The sequence below is a fragment of the Sitodiplosis mosellana genome, unplaced genomic scaffold (assembly GCF_009176505.1).
Source record: "Sitodiplosis mosellana isolate CC-2019 unplaced genomic scaffold, AAFC_SMos_1.0 Smas_scaffold_21, whole genome shotgun sequence".
NCBI lineage: Eukaryota > Metazoa > Arthropoda > Insecta > Diptera > Cecidomyiidae > Sitodiplosis > Sitodiplosis mosellana.
The window spans coordinates 516,711-532,403 of record NW_022595263.1 but is presented as its reverse complement, the minus strand read 5'-3'; the positions used below and the strand labels follow the sequence as shown (position 1 = coordinate 532,403).

At 36.4% G+C, this 15,693-nt stretch overlaps 1 protein-coding gene across 1 annotated transcript in view; it reads left to right on the top strand.

The window, feature by feature from the left end:
* The window catches only part of LOC129568713 (homeotic protein proboscipedia), a 36,102-nt gene continuing 20,409 nt past the window's right edge, over positions 1 to 15,693 (top strand). The window contains exon 1 of the mRNA XM_055446958.1: positions 1 to 1,095. Within this exon, the coding sequence (XP_055302933.1) occupies positions 702 to 1,095 (394 nt within the window). The 5' untranslated portion in view covers positions 1 to 701. The remainder of the gene's footprint in view (positions 1,096 to 15,693) is intronic.

Here is a 15,693-nt window from a genome sequence, read left to right as displayed (position 1 = left end):
GTCGGTGGCGTGTGCAAATGGAAATGATGCTCGCATGAGTTGTTCAGCTTGTGGCGTTTTACATTGTTGACGTGTTTGTCTCGTTGGTGATATTGTGCAAATGAAACGAGTGCACAGCGCTCAGTTTGTAGTGAACATCGTACCGTGCATCAAGCTTTGACACTTTCGGTCGGATATTCTATTCCGACGATTTATCGGTTTTTTTTTCTTGTTCAAAGGATTGAATTTGAAATTAAATTGAGCCGAAAAATATTCGTGAAAAATTCAAAGGATTTGAATTTAATTTTCTCAAACAATTGTTTTTGATGACAAAAATGTGGAAAAGTTAAATATAATTTTTTAAAGCGGTTTTATTATTATTATTTTTTCAATATTTGATGTAATTTAATATTGAACATTAAAAGTGGGGATTTTTTTAAAAATGAAATTTCCATTGAAAATTCAGGAATGTGTTGGTGACAATTGATAAGTGCAAAAATAAAATTAACTCGGAAAAACTTATTCTAATTTGAAAAAAGACTGTCTGATCAAAGAATCATTTATCGTTCTTCAATCAATTATCAAAAAAAAGGAAAATTTCGAAAACTTGAGATGATTTTTTCGAGGTTCTTGCAATTTCAAACAGTTTCTAGGTACTTTTGATAGATACAAGTGTTTGTGACAAGTTTCAAAAGCAATAATAGCATCAACAAAGTAATAAAATGCAAGAAGTGTGCAGTTCGCTTGACACAAGCCAATTGGGATCGCAAATAAAGACCGAGTCACAGATCAGCGCATTACAACAGCAAGCCATGCAAACGAAATTAGTGAATAACTGTGATAAGCGCCTCGATGCAACGGCTTATTGGATGAATGCAATGCCGAACAACGGTAACAATGGCAACGGAAATGGGCCGACAAATATGTCGCCGACTGAAAGCGGATTCATTAATTCGCAACCATCGATGGCGGAATTCATGACCCATCTCGATCCGGATAGCCCGAAAATGATTGGCAATCAGGGCTACAACGCTATGCAAGGTGATCAATGCGATAGCGTACCTGAATACCCGTGGATGAAAGAGAAGAAGACCGCGAGAAAAGGCAGCCAACAAGGTTAGTGAAACGAAATAAAAATAAATTGTTTCTTTTTCAAGATTTGTGCAAAAAAAAAATATTAAAGAATATTTGGAATTCAAACGGAGAAAGAATATTTTTCTGAAAAAAAAAATGTTCCGGTGAATGATATCAATTACGCGATTAGAAAATGCTGTAATCTAGTGTTTAAATGCATTAGGTCAAAAGAGTTTAAAGGTTCTAATAAAATAGATTTATCCGAAAATCCTTCGTATTGTTCGGCTGGCGCCGTGAATTATTCAAATGTCTAGAGATGATCAATTAGACTTTTACACATCGGCTGCTCAATTCAAAAAAATCTTCATTCGTCAAAATGCAGCCTGAATATTGGTGAAATCCCATATTTTATCGGCGCAAAAAGGCGAACAAACGTTTGATAATCCCTACTCAATGCCTTTTCTCTTTTTTTCTACGTACGATTGAAGTCTCTTCACTTCCCATCGTAGGCTATTTGGTGCTGTTGTTGAGTGAACAGATGCCGACGCTATGGCAATGCATAAAGCGAACAACCAAACTGTTATTTGCTATCATTTGTAACAATTTTCAAAATTATGAAGACGAACAAAAATAAAATAAATTGATTGAACTTCATTTATATTCAGCAGAAGTTTTCCTTCAAACCCATCAAAATAGCGTTCATCAAAGTGAATTGACCGGGTCGATGGAAAAACGCAAAAAAAAACAAGACGAACTCTGTTTTGAAGAGGAAAGGAGAGAGAAAGAAAATGTGAAGAATCGAGTAAAATGACGAATTGTGTTCGGCTACCCTGTTATTTTCATTCATTTGTCAAAAGTAACCTTTTTTTCTCTGTGTGTTTCGGTCTCTTTTTCACGTCTATAGTTGACTTCGATACATTACACAGAAATCGGACAGAATACTGTGTGTGTTTCCTTTTTTATCGCTTTTTTGTTGTGAAATCGGTGAGATGCTGAAGCAATTCGCTTGATTCTTTGTGCAACGTTGTTCATCGCTGAACGTGGTGAAACGAGTGCGCGCATTGCGTACGGCCGATATTCAAAAACAACAACACAGAATCGACATCAAAACACCGAATGGAAGTCAATCAAATTAATAACATTACATCAACAACAACTGTGCACATTATATGAATGTTCCTGAGTCCGGTGCATTTTTTTTATGTATTGTGGTTTGACGGTGATACGCTGCTGCCTTACGATGCACAAAGCACAAGAAGAAATATAAATTTGATCACATTTTTCATTTGTTCAGTCATTTTTATTCTCTCTCCTATTCCATCTTTTACACTGTACTGTTGATTTTTGTTTATTACTTGATCCGTTTTCTTCTTCTTCTCTTTGTTGCGCTTTGTGCATTTTTAGCACCTGAACGCTTGTTCACACATATGTAAGACAAAAGGCGCATCTAATCTCACCGAACAAATGTAGTTTTTGATGTGATCAAATGTTGAAATGATCTTGTTTCTTCGATAATGATCTTCTCTTCCCTTTGAAATTATCTCAACTATCAGAATCATTTGTGCATCCGCTTTTGTTTTGTTACGATTATAATGAACTAACTGTGGAAACAATCGACAATTTTTTCCCGACTTTTCTAAAGCCGAATGAAAACCTCTCAATGCAAGAGTGATACACACACAGAAATGAAATGTGGTAGGTTTGTGCTATCTATTGGTGACGAGTATAGTTACCACAAGTCTTAGAAAAGTTACCCCACGCACCAAAATATTATTATGCACAGCACACATGCATTTTTGTTTGGAAAATTCTCGTAAAAGCGCTACTGTGGGAAATCGGGAAATCGGGGAAAGTTTAGACCAGTCTCAATCGATCGGGCGGAAAATTTCATGTGAGGTACCGACCCCAAGGGCGATTTTTAAGCGAAAAACCATCCATTTCTGAGATAAATGAAAAAAACTTGTCGATATTTCAGAATTTTTTCATTTATCTCAGAAATGGATGGTTTTTTCGCTTGAAAATCGCCCTTCGGGTCGGTACCTCACATGAAATTTTCCGCCCGATCGATTAAGACTGGTCTGAACTTTCCCCGATTTCCCGATTTCCCACAGTAGCGCTTTTCCGAGAATTTTCCAACCAAAAAATGCATGTGTGCTGTGCATAGTAATATTTTGGTGCGTGGGGTAACTTTTCTAAGACTTGTGGTAACTATACTCGTCACCAATAGATAGCACAAACCTACCACATTTTATTTCTGTGTGCAGAGAGAATGAAACGGTTCATTTTCCAATACAAGCAAAAAAGATGACACTCACAGGGTGAAATAAATGAAAATGTTTCTAATGAAAATACGTGCTTCTTTCCGAAATTCATGGGCATCGTTTCGCTACAGCCCTTAAACGATAATAAAATAAAGCCAATAAAATATTGGATATGAGTGTGTGATGTATATAATTTGGTCGATGGGGTCACAAATCAGCTCAAAAGAGCAGCCTGTTGATTCAATAACCATCGTTCTCGTTGCATCGGCATTTCAGCCAAACGCCAAAAAGGCACTATTTATTGCATTATCAAACGCCACACCAATAATGTTATAACGACATTTACAAGCGCCCAGGAGATTTGAAACCGTAGTACAGGCTGTACTGTACAGCATCGCCAAAATGATCCCGGCTCGTGGCAGCAAAACCAAACGATTCATTAAAATGCAAACATGCATACGGAGAAAGTGATACAAATAAATTTGTACATGATTAAATTGCCTGGCATGAATGCGACCAAGCGGAGGAAATAAAGCGACAAAACCGCAAAAGAATCTCAACCTCGAACAGGGTAAACATTCGCTAACAACAAGTTGAGAGTAAATCGTATGAAAGCCTATAGAAAACAACGATAACATAAATTTTTATGTGATACTCACACAATCGTAAAGTGATTCATTCAAATTCATTGAATGTATATATATGTAGGCATACATCAGCCATCATCAAACATGTGTAACAACAATGTGAGATGTGTTCATAATAATGATTACATTGATGACAGTACAAAAATGGTGCGAAATTATTGTGACGAGGAAAAAAATTGTGCGTCGGCATTGAATAAATAACACTGTTCATGTGATAAGAATGAGTATAAAAATAAAATGTTACATTCGCAAAATTACCACAATAAATGTGAGTTAAAACGACACACAGTCATCCTTCTTCATGGCGAGAGATAATGAAATAGTTAAAATAAACGTCATTTATATCTAGTAAATACTTTATTTAATTCATTGAATGGAAATTTTTCCGGTGTAGAACATCGAAATTTTCAAGTGCAATTCACGGTGAATGTCAAGCATTAGGGTCTATCGTCTACTCTCGCTCTCTCTCTCTCTCTCTCTCTCTCTCTCATCCGTAATGATGAAGCACACAGCCTAAAACACAATGTTGTACATGCATAAAAAATACGTGGCAAAGAAATGAATTTCTTTGTTGAAAACATCCACTTTATTGCAGATCATTTGTCTTTATCACAATAGGGGGCTACGGAAAAGATAATATATGAACTTAATAGTCGTTTATTTGGTGTGTTACACATGCTCATGCGGCCACATGCAAACACACAGTCGACATTTCCAAACCGCTCTCTCACACTTTTTTCCATTCACTTGTTTGTTCGTGGGTCATGTTTGAGAAATGAATCACAAGTTTTGGGTGGTGTGGCCCGGTTCAGCTCGGCTCTTCTCTGAGGTTACGAAAGTAACATCCACAATTCTCGCACGGCTCAACAACTCTGCTGACAACGATATTTCTTTAACCTTGTACAAGTTAAATATTGGCACTTAGCACTTAAATGCTCTATTAACCGAAACATGAACGCGGAAACAGCACACACGAAAAAAAAACACCGAACACGCTCCAAACAACAAGATGAAATAATTTATCAAAAACTTTGCACACATCAAACACTAATCACATTACTTAATACTCGTAACGCTTATTTCGGAACGCTGAATTTGAGCGACATGACGATTTTCATTCAGATAAGCAGCTCTCATATATGAATGGCGAGTGTCATTGATCAGAGGATTTGTAGTGCGGTTTGGACGTTTGAAATGACACTTTTTTTTCCAAATAAGAAGTATTTCATTCGACTTTTTCGAATAAAATATGATTCGACGATTATGGTCTGAAATGCAATCAAAGATTTCATCCCTCTTCTTATCGCTTGCTCCAAATTCTCAGAACTGATGACACCCTTTTAAAATGCGGAACAAATTCGCACGCGTTGCTCGCAAACAATTAGAAATTCTCGAGTGCAAATGAAGTAGCTGTACCTTTATGCCATGATTAGCGTCTGTTTTCAATTACTTCAGAAAAGAGAGAGAGAGCCGAGTTGAATTCCTTGTATCGCCCAGGATGTACTCAATTATTTTAAAAGCCGTTATAAATTTTATTGCTACTTCGCGTGGTTTTCTGCAATAAATATTTAAATTAAAATACTAACTAATGAACTAATGAAGCAAGGCGACCACGCCACCGACTCAATCTCGTGTCGGTATAGAACAACCGTTGAGTAACAGTACTCAGCTATTTTTATACAGAAAATCTGTAACGAGCTTGTTGCGTGAATTAGACACTTTCTACAAAACGAGTGTGCTTTAAAAACGTTGGAATTTACTTTTATGAGTGTTGTTTCGGTGAAACTTTGGTGAGTTTTGCAACGATTCGATCTAGTTCTGAATGGCGCTAGAATTTGGATGCGATGCGATGAAAACAAAAGAAAATACCGGAAACAATTTTAATTAACCGAAATTCGTAATGAGAACAATGCTGATTTGGTGTAAAGGAAAAAATCGATTTTCTCACAAAACGCACAGTTGTTGGAGAAACCATAAAAATTATTGCTTGTGCTGGATCTTTCATTGATAAAAGCTGTCAAAGCGACCAAAATATTGATGAAACTGCGGGAAATGTTCCTTATTCTGCGAATCATTCAGTTAAAACTTGGTTCGGCTGCGATATCGCGTCACATTGAACCATATTTCACATCCCACGACCAACATAAATTTTGTCATTCCAAACGACCGCTTAAACTCAATAAAAACAAAACAATAACAATTATTTTGTTTTTTTTCCCTCTTCAGTTATCATTAGATTTGCATTGCAAGTGTTCTTTGCAGAAAAGAAAAAATCACGACGGGGTGGTTCTTTTTTTTTCATTTGTGATTCAATTATGTCTCGAACGAAAAAAAAACTAAAATGCGTAAAAATAAACTGACAAGTCATCTTCATTTCGTTGGGTGCGTTGCGGTTTTTGGAATGTGGTGCGTAGCGGACGCAAATCATTCGTTTGCTGCTTTTATATTTTATAGCGTACTCGTTTTACATTTTTATGGATCGGAAGTAGCGTGTTGATGGTGGCAGAGTAATGGCTACATGAAAATATCTTCGATAATGATTTTCTGCTCTCCTTTTTTCGCTTGCATTTCGGTCGTTCGCTCTCCATTTCACCAAACTGCTACAAAACACATAAACTTAAATAATTTGTTGAGTAAAAAAAAATCAAGTTTGAACGCTGAAGGACGGACAAAAGATGGCGCAGAAAAAAGAACGAAAGATTTATTATTATTTTTTTCTGAGAAGTAATCGGTACATAAAATTTTTCACAGTTGTTTTTCAACCTGAGTGTAAGCAAGTCTATCAAAAATTCCGATTGTTGAAGTATTTCAATTCACAAACATTAAGTGATAATTAAGTGTAAATTGTTTTTTTTTCGCGTGCATTTTCAATTGAAAACATACAAAACGGTGAAAGAATGAGAAACCGTTGAAAAATTGCCAGGCATACCACTTCGTACGTTTGACTTTCAGGCCGATTTCATTCCTTCTGTTCTGCTCCCATTCTCTCTTCTTTTTTGGTCCAAAGTCAATGAAACAGTGAATTTCCATTCACCGAAATTGTTTTCCGATCAAAACTTTGGAACTTGCAATACGCTCGATTACAAAGTACAAATTTGATTAAAAGTTTTGTGTGTAACGAAAGCCATTCACTTCATTGTTATCCGAAGAGTTTGTTAATCTTATTTGAATTCGATTTTTTTCGCGGCTTTTAAACTAAATTAAAAACTGCAATAAAAAAACGCAACACGACCAATCCCCAAAATCGTTCAAAGAAGTTAGAAGAAAAAACGGCTAGGCAATGAATAAAAACAGCAAACAACATCTTACGGCTATTCGAAGATGGAAAACTTGGGGGACAAAGCGACAGTCATGGCGCAATGTGGTGCGTTTGGCAGAGAGAGAGAGAGAGAGAGGAAAAACGTGGCGCTCATGCACCATTGTGAGACCATCGAAAATAAAAACGATAAAATTGCGGATTAGTGTTGAGTTATCTCTAATTTGTGCGAGATTTGTTCGCTGTCTTTGTTCAAAATCAGTATTAAGTGCCGACGAACCATGCTGCTCGCGCACAAGACACAGGCGTGCAGACAAACATTTATAAGGTATAGATTGGTCTCGGCTCGACTGAACTTCTTCTAATGGATGCTCTTTTTTCAAATTCAACCGGGGAAAAAATCGATTTGAACCATTTAACAAGACCGAAATCAGTTTAATTAGAAATGATTTTTCGAAAGAATAAATGATTAAAATGAATATTTTGAAGTATTGACTTGATGTCGGGGAGTAAAAAAGAGCCATATTTTTATGCGCTTCATTCATATATATATGTACCGTGTATGGCACGGCTGAAGCAGAAATTCAAGCACGACTTGGTGTTCGTTCCGTCCGGCCGATCGTGCACAAAAAATGAAAAATTATATTTTGACAGGCGAACCGCATGGTTCGGACTGCGGTATAAAAAATGATGGAAAATGGTATAAAAAACGCCGAACAACCGCACGATGTTAAATTGAAAATTCACATTTCATATTCCGACGTAAGCGCATTCACAAAAAGATGGGATAAAAGAGGAAGAAAAAAACGGCTGAACGAAAAATTGAATCGATACTTTTTATTCAACCGACAATTGCAACGAAGAAAAAGAATTCGTCCACATGGAAATTGAATTTTAACATTTGAATATGGGATTTCTTTTTCCCACAATAAATAAAAAATACCAAGAATCAAATTGTGAAAAGAAGAGAGACATCAAATCGAATGACCATGGTTGACAGCATGAATTGATTATTTCATCTCACTATTGGCCAAAAAGTGCCTGAAATAATTGTTTTTAGCGTTTAGTTTAATTGGTTCGATTTCATGGTTTTTTAAACTCGCGACAGGTTTTTTCGATATGTTTTCTTTTTATTCAATTTTGGAATATAAATTCGAAATATTTCATTCAGTTTGTTACTCGAAGTGTGAAGAAAGAAAAACAATCGTCATTCACCAAGATTTTACTATAAATTTAATTTAAATATTGTTTGTATTCTTGCCGTCAAGAATGCCTTAGTAAATGCCAAAACAACTGCGGTACGTCGGTGGGATTGTGGCTCTCCTAAGTTAAATCGTTTGAGCGGTTGACGTTTGGGCTTTCGCTGAAAAAGCAAAGGAAAAGACCATAAATTATGTGATTTGTATCCGATGATATTTCTATTAAATCAACGCGTGCAAACACAAAAATAACAGATTGCATTGACGACATCACATGATCCACACATTATAACACATTTAATGCTACCCTTGTGACGCTTCTTCAGCACAATTCTTTTTTTTTCTGCATGTGAATAGATACAACATCATCTATCATTCTGGAATTGACCTTTTTTCATTGCTCGTTTAATGTATACACCGGATTCAGGCATGTTTTAGTGTTTCGCAACAATTGTTCACTCACTCTCTCCATCTTGCAGTAGCAACGGAACGCGTTCAGTTCGGATGGGAGAGTTTCACGACATTTGATCGCAGAAAATGTATCCAGCTAAAACGGGAGTAAAACACTTTCGAGTAAAATTCATTTAATCGTTGAATTAACAAGGTGAACAACGCACACCAGATTTGGTATTCCCATGAAGGACAATGTTTGATGAAACTAACATGAAGCTTTGCTCTGGATCAATATTCCGGTTCGTTTGAGATGGAAATCCATCATTTCTAGACGCAGGGTTTTCGATATATTTGAAAATTGAAAAATATCATAGTTCCATTGGAGGGGTCATTGATTTGTCAGTGAATTGATTCATCTGTCATTTTACCAGTCCCATTACTCAAGCGCTTCACGTATCTAAGCCAATTTTGCAGCTAAATTCGAATTTAGGAAAAAATCCGTGCAAAAAATGATCGCAATATTGAGAAAAAACGGGTCACTCCATTTCTGAATCAAAGAAAAAAGTCAAAACAAATTATTGTGATCGACAGATTTGATGATCGATTACATGAAACTAGTCGGAAATTGTATGAGAAAAAAAACGCGCGCAAACAATAAAAAAAAACAATTCACATAGAAAAATCGGATTGGAAACGCAAGACAAATCATGGGAAAAGTAATTTGTTACTGGGCAGAAATAGTGATTTTGGCCATATTTTTTACATGTTCCCATGATTATATCATATAGTGCCATTGAGCCCGTTGAAAACAGTTATACATAATTTCAATTTTTGCTGCATCGAAATCCCGGTCGTGAATAAAGCAGAAGAAACAATTAAACCCAAAAAGGAACAATGGAAATCAATGCCCCAAGTCCCATAACGTGTACAATGTCATTACAATGAAATCAACTCGAATTCGTAACCAATTATATCGCGCGTACTATTCATTATTGTTAAACACACGCAACGCGCGCGAACAGAATACATGTGAGTGAGAAATGGAATCGGCGCGCTGTTTGTCGACTACGTGAATATTATAATGATACGCTGCAATTGGACGAAAATTCAACAATGAAAACATATGTAAAGCAATGAATAATTATGTCGGCGAAAGCCATAAATCATTTTTCGCCGCATTCAAACCACTCACAACAATCAAAATAGAAATCACGTTGACCTTTCGGAGTTCAGGAAAACTCACAAGCTTTATATTTTGCCTACAAATGTTTTTGGCTTTGACTTGTTCTGATGTTTTTCATTCAATCATATTTTGATTTTGGAGAAGACGCGATTTTATCGTGTTTATGGACATTTTTTCTAATAATTCTGATAATAGATTAACATAACAACCAACTTATTTGAAGAACAAATAATCGTTTTTTTCAGCGGCAGTTTTTTCCCATTTTTAATTGTCCAATTTCAAAGAATTACGCTTGGATTAATCTCATGATCGCCGTCGTCTTTTTCTGACGTCGAATCAACTCCTTGGGGTTAAAAACCCGAAAAACTTATAATTTATGAAGTTTTCTGCATTGAGATTGTTTGTTTCCGATAAAAATTAAAGTTAAAAATTAGCTCGTCCTAAAAATGCATAGCTCTTAAAATCCTTCGCGAATAAATCTGGTGGTCTTCATTTTCATTCGAATTGTCACTGAACTTTTTCTTCTCTCTCCATATTTTAATCATTTAATTTATTATAGTATCATGGCGCAAGTGTGAACTCCCACACTCAACTCGAATGTTAGTCACCCGAAAAATGGGAATTGTTACAATTTGTTCATTACGTTCTCGAAAGTTGTGCATAATCTCGATGTATGTATACAGCATTCATTGTTGCATTAGCTAAGAATTCTCCGGGTGTACGTGTGTGCGCGCACGCTCAGACCATTTTTGCCATGAACAACACACATCGAGATAGCGAAATGGAAAGATTGCGGCTTGATGAACAATGTTTTGAGGACAAAAACGTACAACAAATTCTATGGTAATTTCCTTCGACAGGAAACCAAACGACATGCAATGTTATCGAATACATTATAATTTTGGTTTCAAATATATGGATAAAATATGTGCGAATATGTGGAATACAGTGGCGGTGACGTTGGGCTCTCTCTCTCGTATTTCATGCTGCTCTCCAAGATACAATTCCAACTTTTGTCATACAACTTTTTTTTGCCAGTTGTTTTGCTCCTTTTTTTCTTCATTTTAAAATCTCCTACTCGCTTATACAATGTTTTCATTTGAGAATTTTTTTTCCACAAAGTCCATTGTGAGCATAGAATCATTTGCTTTTCCTCTTTCTCCTCGCCTTTTTCCTCTCTACAAAGAAACGACAAATTTCCGGTGTTTTCATGCGATGCGAACAGCTCGAAAATATATGAAAATGTGGAAATGTGTGCTACAGAAATGGAAGTGTGCTGGAATCGTGTTGAAAGTTGCCGTATAGACGTAGATAAGTGCCATAAAAATGCAAAATGTTAAATAGCGTCTCCAAAAAGGGCAAGATATCGAACCAAATATTTATGTCATTCGTGCAACTGTTTAAAAAAAATACCTTGTATCAGCATCGCGTTGATTTTGCTACCACACCAAAAACCTAAAGCGAACAATGTATACTTCCAAGTAGCGAGTGACTGTAAATTTTCGAATAGCTGCCAACGTTTAAATATATTATATAGAGACCGCGATAAGAGCATCGCGATGAAGATGCACACTAGTTTATTTACAACCAATGAACACGTGCCAATTCGCCGAGTTTTTTCGCCTTTCGACACAAAAATCGAATCGACGGTCGTATTTTGAGCGTGAATCGTATTGGAACTCGTTCCATATTTATTCTATCTTCTCAGTCTCCACTTTAAATCTTTCGAGTTGTGATTTTGGTGTACCTCCATTGGGTAGACCTATATTCCAATTATCTTGTTTTGTAATTAAACTCGCGAAATAAGAATCGACGAAATTCTATCGAAATCACACGCTCATCCTATTCAAAGAAACGAATTCGTTTGATTTTTCTTTTTGTCTGTACATCTTATTCGCATGAAATCATTTTTTTCGGTTAACTCCAAAGAGACTCGAAACCGTGCCGAGGAAGGAGAAAAGGCAGACATAAACAATCTGGTTTAGAAATCACGCGGTGGTTGACACGTGATTCTTGGTAATAAATTATATGCGCGTGTAAATCCTGTCCGTATAAATGCACACAGATACACATACCCGTGTGGAAAATGTTTGACTGACTAAAAGTGATTGTCTCGAACAAAATAAGCAACTGCAGTTAACTTCAATCACAAATCACTCTTAGTCAAAATGTCCCAAATTAGTCGACTGACTGGAAAAATAACTAAACGTGATTGTCTCCATACAAAACGCATGATTTCAATCAACTTTGCCAGTTACATACAACTGAGTGACTGTTAGTCATTTTATTTGCACACGGGTACCGTCTGACGCTCTATGTGTGTGTATGTCTGCTCAGCGCTCAGTCAACGTGAGTGCGATATTGGGCCGTTAAAAGGGATGTTCACCACGCAATGAAGACATTTCAATCTGATTTTTTGTTTGAGCAAACCCTCGCTTTTTTCTATCTGGTTAACAGGAACATAAAAAACACATAATGTTGCGCACTGAGAGATTCACTTTTTCGTTGTCATCGTACGATGTGTAAGCCATTTGCATGTTCGAGAGTATCTTTCGCAAAGCAAGAGTAAACATGTGGCAAAAAAGAGTGTACGAATTGGCACACATCGTTGAAATTTACTATCAACTTGTTGGTTCATGTGACACACCGAATTCTCAAGCATCTTCTCCGGAACGCGCACAAACATTGATGCCGACGTCGGCAGCATAAACACGAGAACAAATCGTTTTCGAAAATTTATTTCTACCCTATTTATTGGTATGGAAATTATTTATGGACTTGACTTCTTTACTGTAACTAAACGGTTAGCAAGGCGTACGAAACCATGTGGCCAATAATATTAAACGCATAAAATCAACTCAGTTCATTTTTAAACTCGCTCGAAAATATATACGAAAATTATTTAAATTTTTAATTTTTAAATCGTCGTAAAAAACTCAACCGCAGCCGTATTGCCGGAATAAAGCATTTTCTGCATGCGACTCCGAAATAAATTGAAATAAATTTGTTCTGAATGGATTACTTTATGAACATGCGTTTTGCTGAATGATTTTAATAGTGCTGTTGAGCTGCGAGAGCGATTTCTTTTCGGAGCAATTGAAACAAGGGAGTGCGAAGAACAAAAAAGCATATTCATGGGCATTCGTCGAATTCATCATATTGTTGTTGGAATTTTGGTGTGGACTAGGGACTATGAAAAAAATCAAGTACCGCCAAAAGATGGAAATAAATGGCAACCCATTAGTTTTCATAATCGCGAATTTGAGGAGATCGTGAGTGAAGAGGATGAAAAATGAAATGTTGAATTGGATTCTCGAAGGCACATTTTTAAGCCAAAACGCATGTTGTTCGAAGATATGCATTTGTAATCTATTCCAGAATTTATAAAACCCTCCTTTTGTCACCATTTTTACGAAATCAAAATAAATTCGCTCGTCTTTGGCCAATAAATTTTCATAATTCTGGCATAAATTGTGATTTTGACTCTTCATTCAAAATACCTTTAATTTTTTTAACGCTTCATTAAAATAAACGAGTTATTCCCATTGCCCCGTTGCGCGGTCCATTCAATTCAGGAAAAAATTTGTGGTAACAAAAGCCGATGACATGCTGTTCGTTATGCGAAAAAAACCACAATATTAATTGAAAAAGATGGAACTAATCATGATAAAAATTAAGGCGAACTCTCTCACCATTCATTCTCGTTTCAATTTCATTTGTCTTTGGAAGTCCATTATTTTCCAGCGAAGGGTTTTCCATAGAAAAGTCTTTTCTATTCAAAAATGTCAAAAAGCGAAAATCCGCAGAAGGTTCAGTGATCCAGAAACTGAAGCAGCAGCCATGGTGGCACGGTAGCTAATGAAATTAGATGAAGCATGTAAAATGTTCTTTGTTCGCTGGTTCAGCGCAGCCTATTAAGTTTCCGAAACAGTTGGAATTTTGATGCCTCACCACGATTAAAATCTTCGACACCCATTTCGAAAAGCGATGCACCGAAGACCGAACATCGTCTTCTTTTATTGGTTTTCGAGAATCTGACGAAAACAAAAGCCTCACACCCCGTCCGTATTGGTACATTTTCGATAGAAATGAAGATATGATATGCCTGATGACATGCAATACATCTCTGTTTCCATGATCTGTTCTGTTTCTGTTCACGATGTTGATTTTCGCTTGTCATTTCAAGTGTGAGCGCACCGCTTCAGTCGGAGAAAAACAGAGAGAGAAAATCAACACATTTTGGACACACAGGACAAATTCGAGCACAAAAACTGAGAAATCATGTGCGAATCTGGTTCTTGCTTCAACGCAATGGTCCACGATCAAAACACGCACACAAACACTCACAGAGTCAAAATAAAAGCATAGACACACGTCAAAAAACTCAAAGTCATTTCTGAATCATCAAAAAATATTGTTCCACGATGACGATGTGATTTAAGCTGTCGTCGGTTGTTGTTGCTGCCTGCCGTTCGTACATTGTAATTGTCAGTGCACGATACCCATTTATTTGTTGTCGGAATGATTGTGGATTTGCCCGGCCAAATCATAATTCGAATGTTTGCTTTTGTTGATAAAAACAGACACAGTCGCACATTATATCATTTTTGTATGAAGTAACGCTGTTTTGCTGTGAATGCGTTATGCAGCTTAGCGTGAGTTAGCGAATTCCCTTTGTGTGTGTGTGTCGAATATTTGACGTATACACATCGGAAAGAGAAAAAAACAACGATCGGCCACTTGTTTTGCGTCTAAAAAACACAGTAGCAATGACTAAAGTGAAAAATGTTTATCAATGGCCGTAGAACAAGAGACATGAACATTCGATACACACAATTGCGGCTTGTTCGGCTTTTATTGGATCACAACCGGTCGTAATGATGAGAACCAAATTTATATGTTTGCTTCCCATTCATTGGACGAAAGCCGTGTTCATTCAAATAGATCATTGTCTTAAGCCGAGAATACATTTCCCTGGTGTTGAAAATCAATAATTTTTGTTTCATAAAATGCATTGTACTCTTTTGCAAGCGGCTCGGGCGATGAATGGAAACCAGTAAAATTTAATATTTAAACAGTTGGTATAATATTGATTTTGGGGAGTGTATGGCGGTCGGGTGGCGAAAGCAAGACAAAGTTTTCATCTTTCGGAACATAGGAAAACCTCAGCATCAACTTGAAGTTTGTGACACAAACTTTGTCCTTTAATGAGTTTCATTCTCTTTCAGTCTGCCCAGCGACTGGCGTTGGCTTGGTTATTATAAACAAAAAGTCTTGTTTTAAATTTTCTCGTCCATTTGATGATCTCGACTTCAATGAAGCATGCATTGAAACTTTATCGAAGTAACAGTTCCATGCACATTATTAAATTTTGATTAGAATGGAGAATTTTCAGCGAGAGAGTAAAAGACACACCACTGAAAACCAACGCATAATAATCGGTATACTTTCCGTTTCGTCTCAGACGGTCTGAATTAGTTTGAAACGCTTCAAAAATAGGCGAAATTTACTTCATAGAAAACTTTTTCACTATTTTCGAAATTTCATGTCGAAAATGCCCGATGTAAATAGAAAATTTATTGAAGCAAGTAATATTCTATGTTTTCTGTTAAGTTCAACATGGCTGACTGACAGTGACGGCGGTCATTTTTATATATTTTCTTTGTCATGACACGAGAACAAAAAAAACTACAGCAAACAC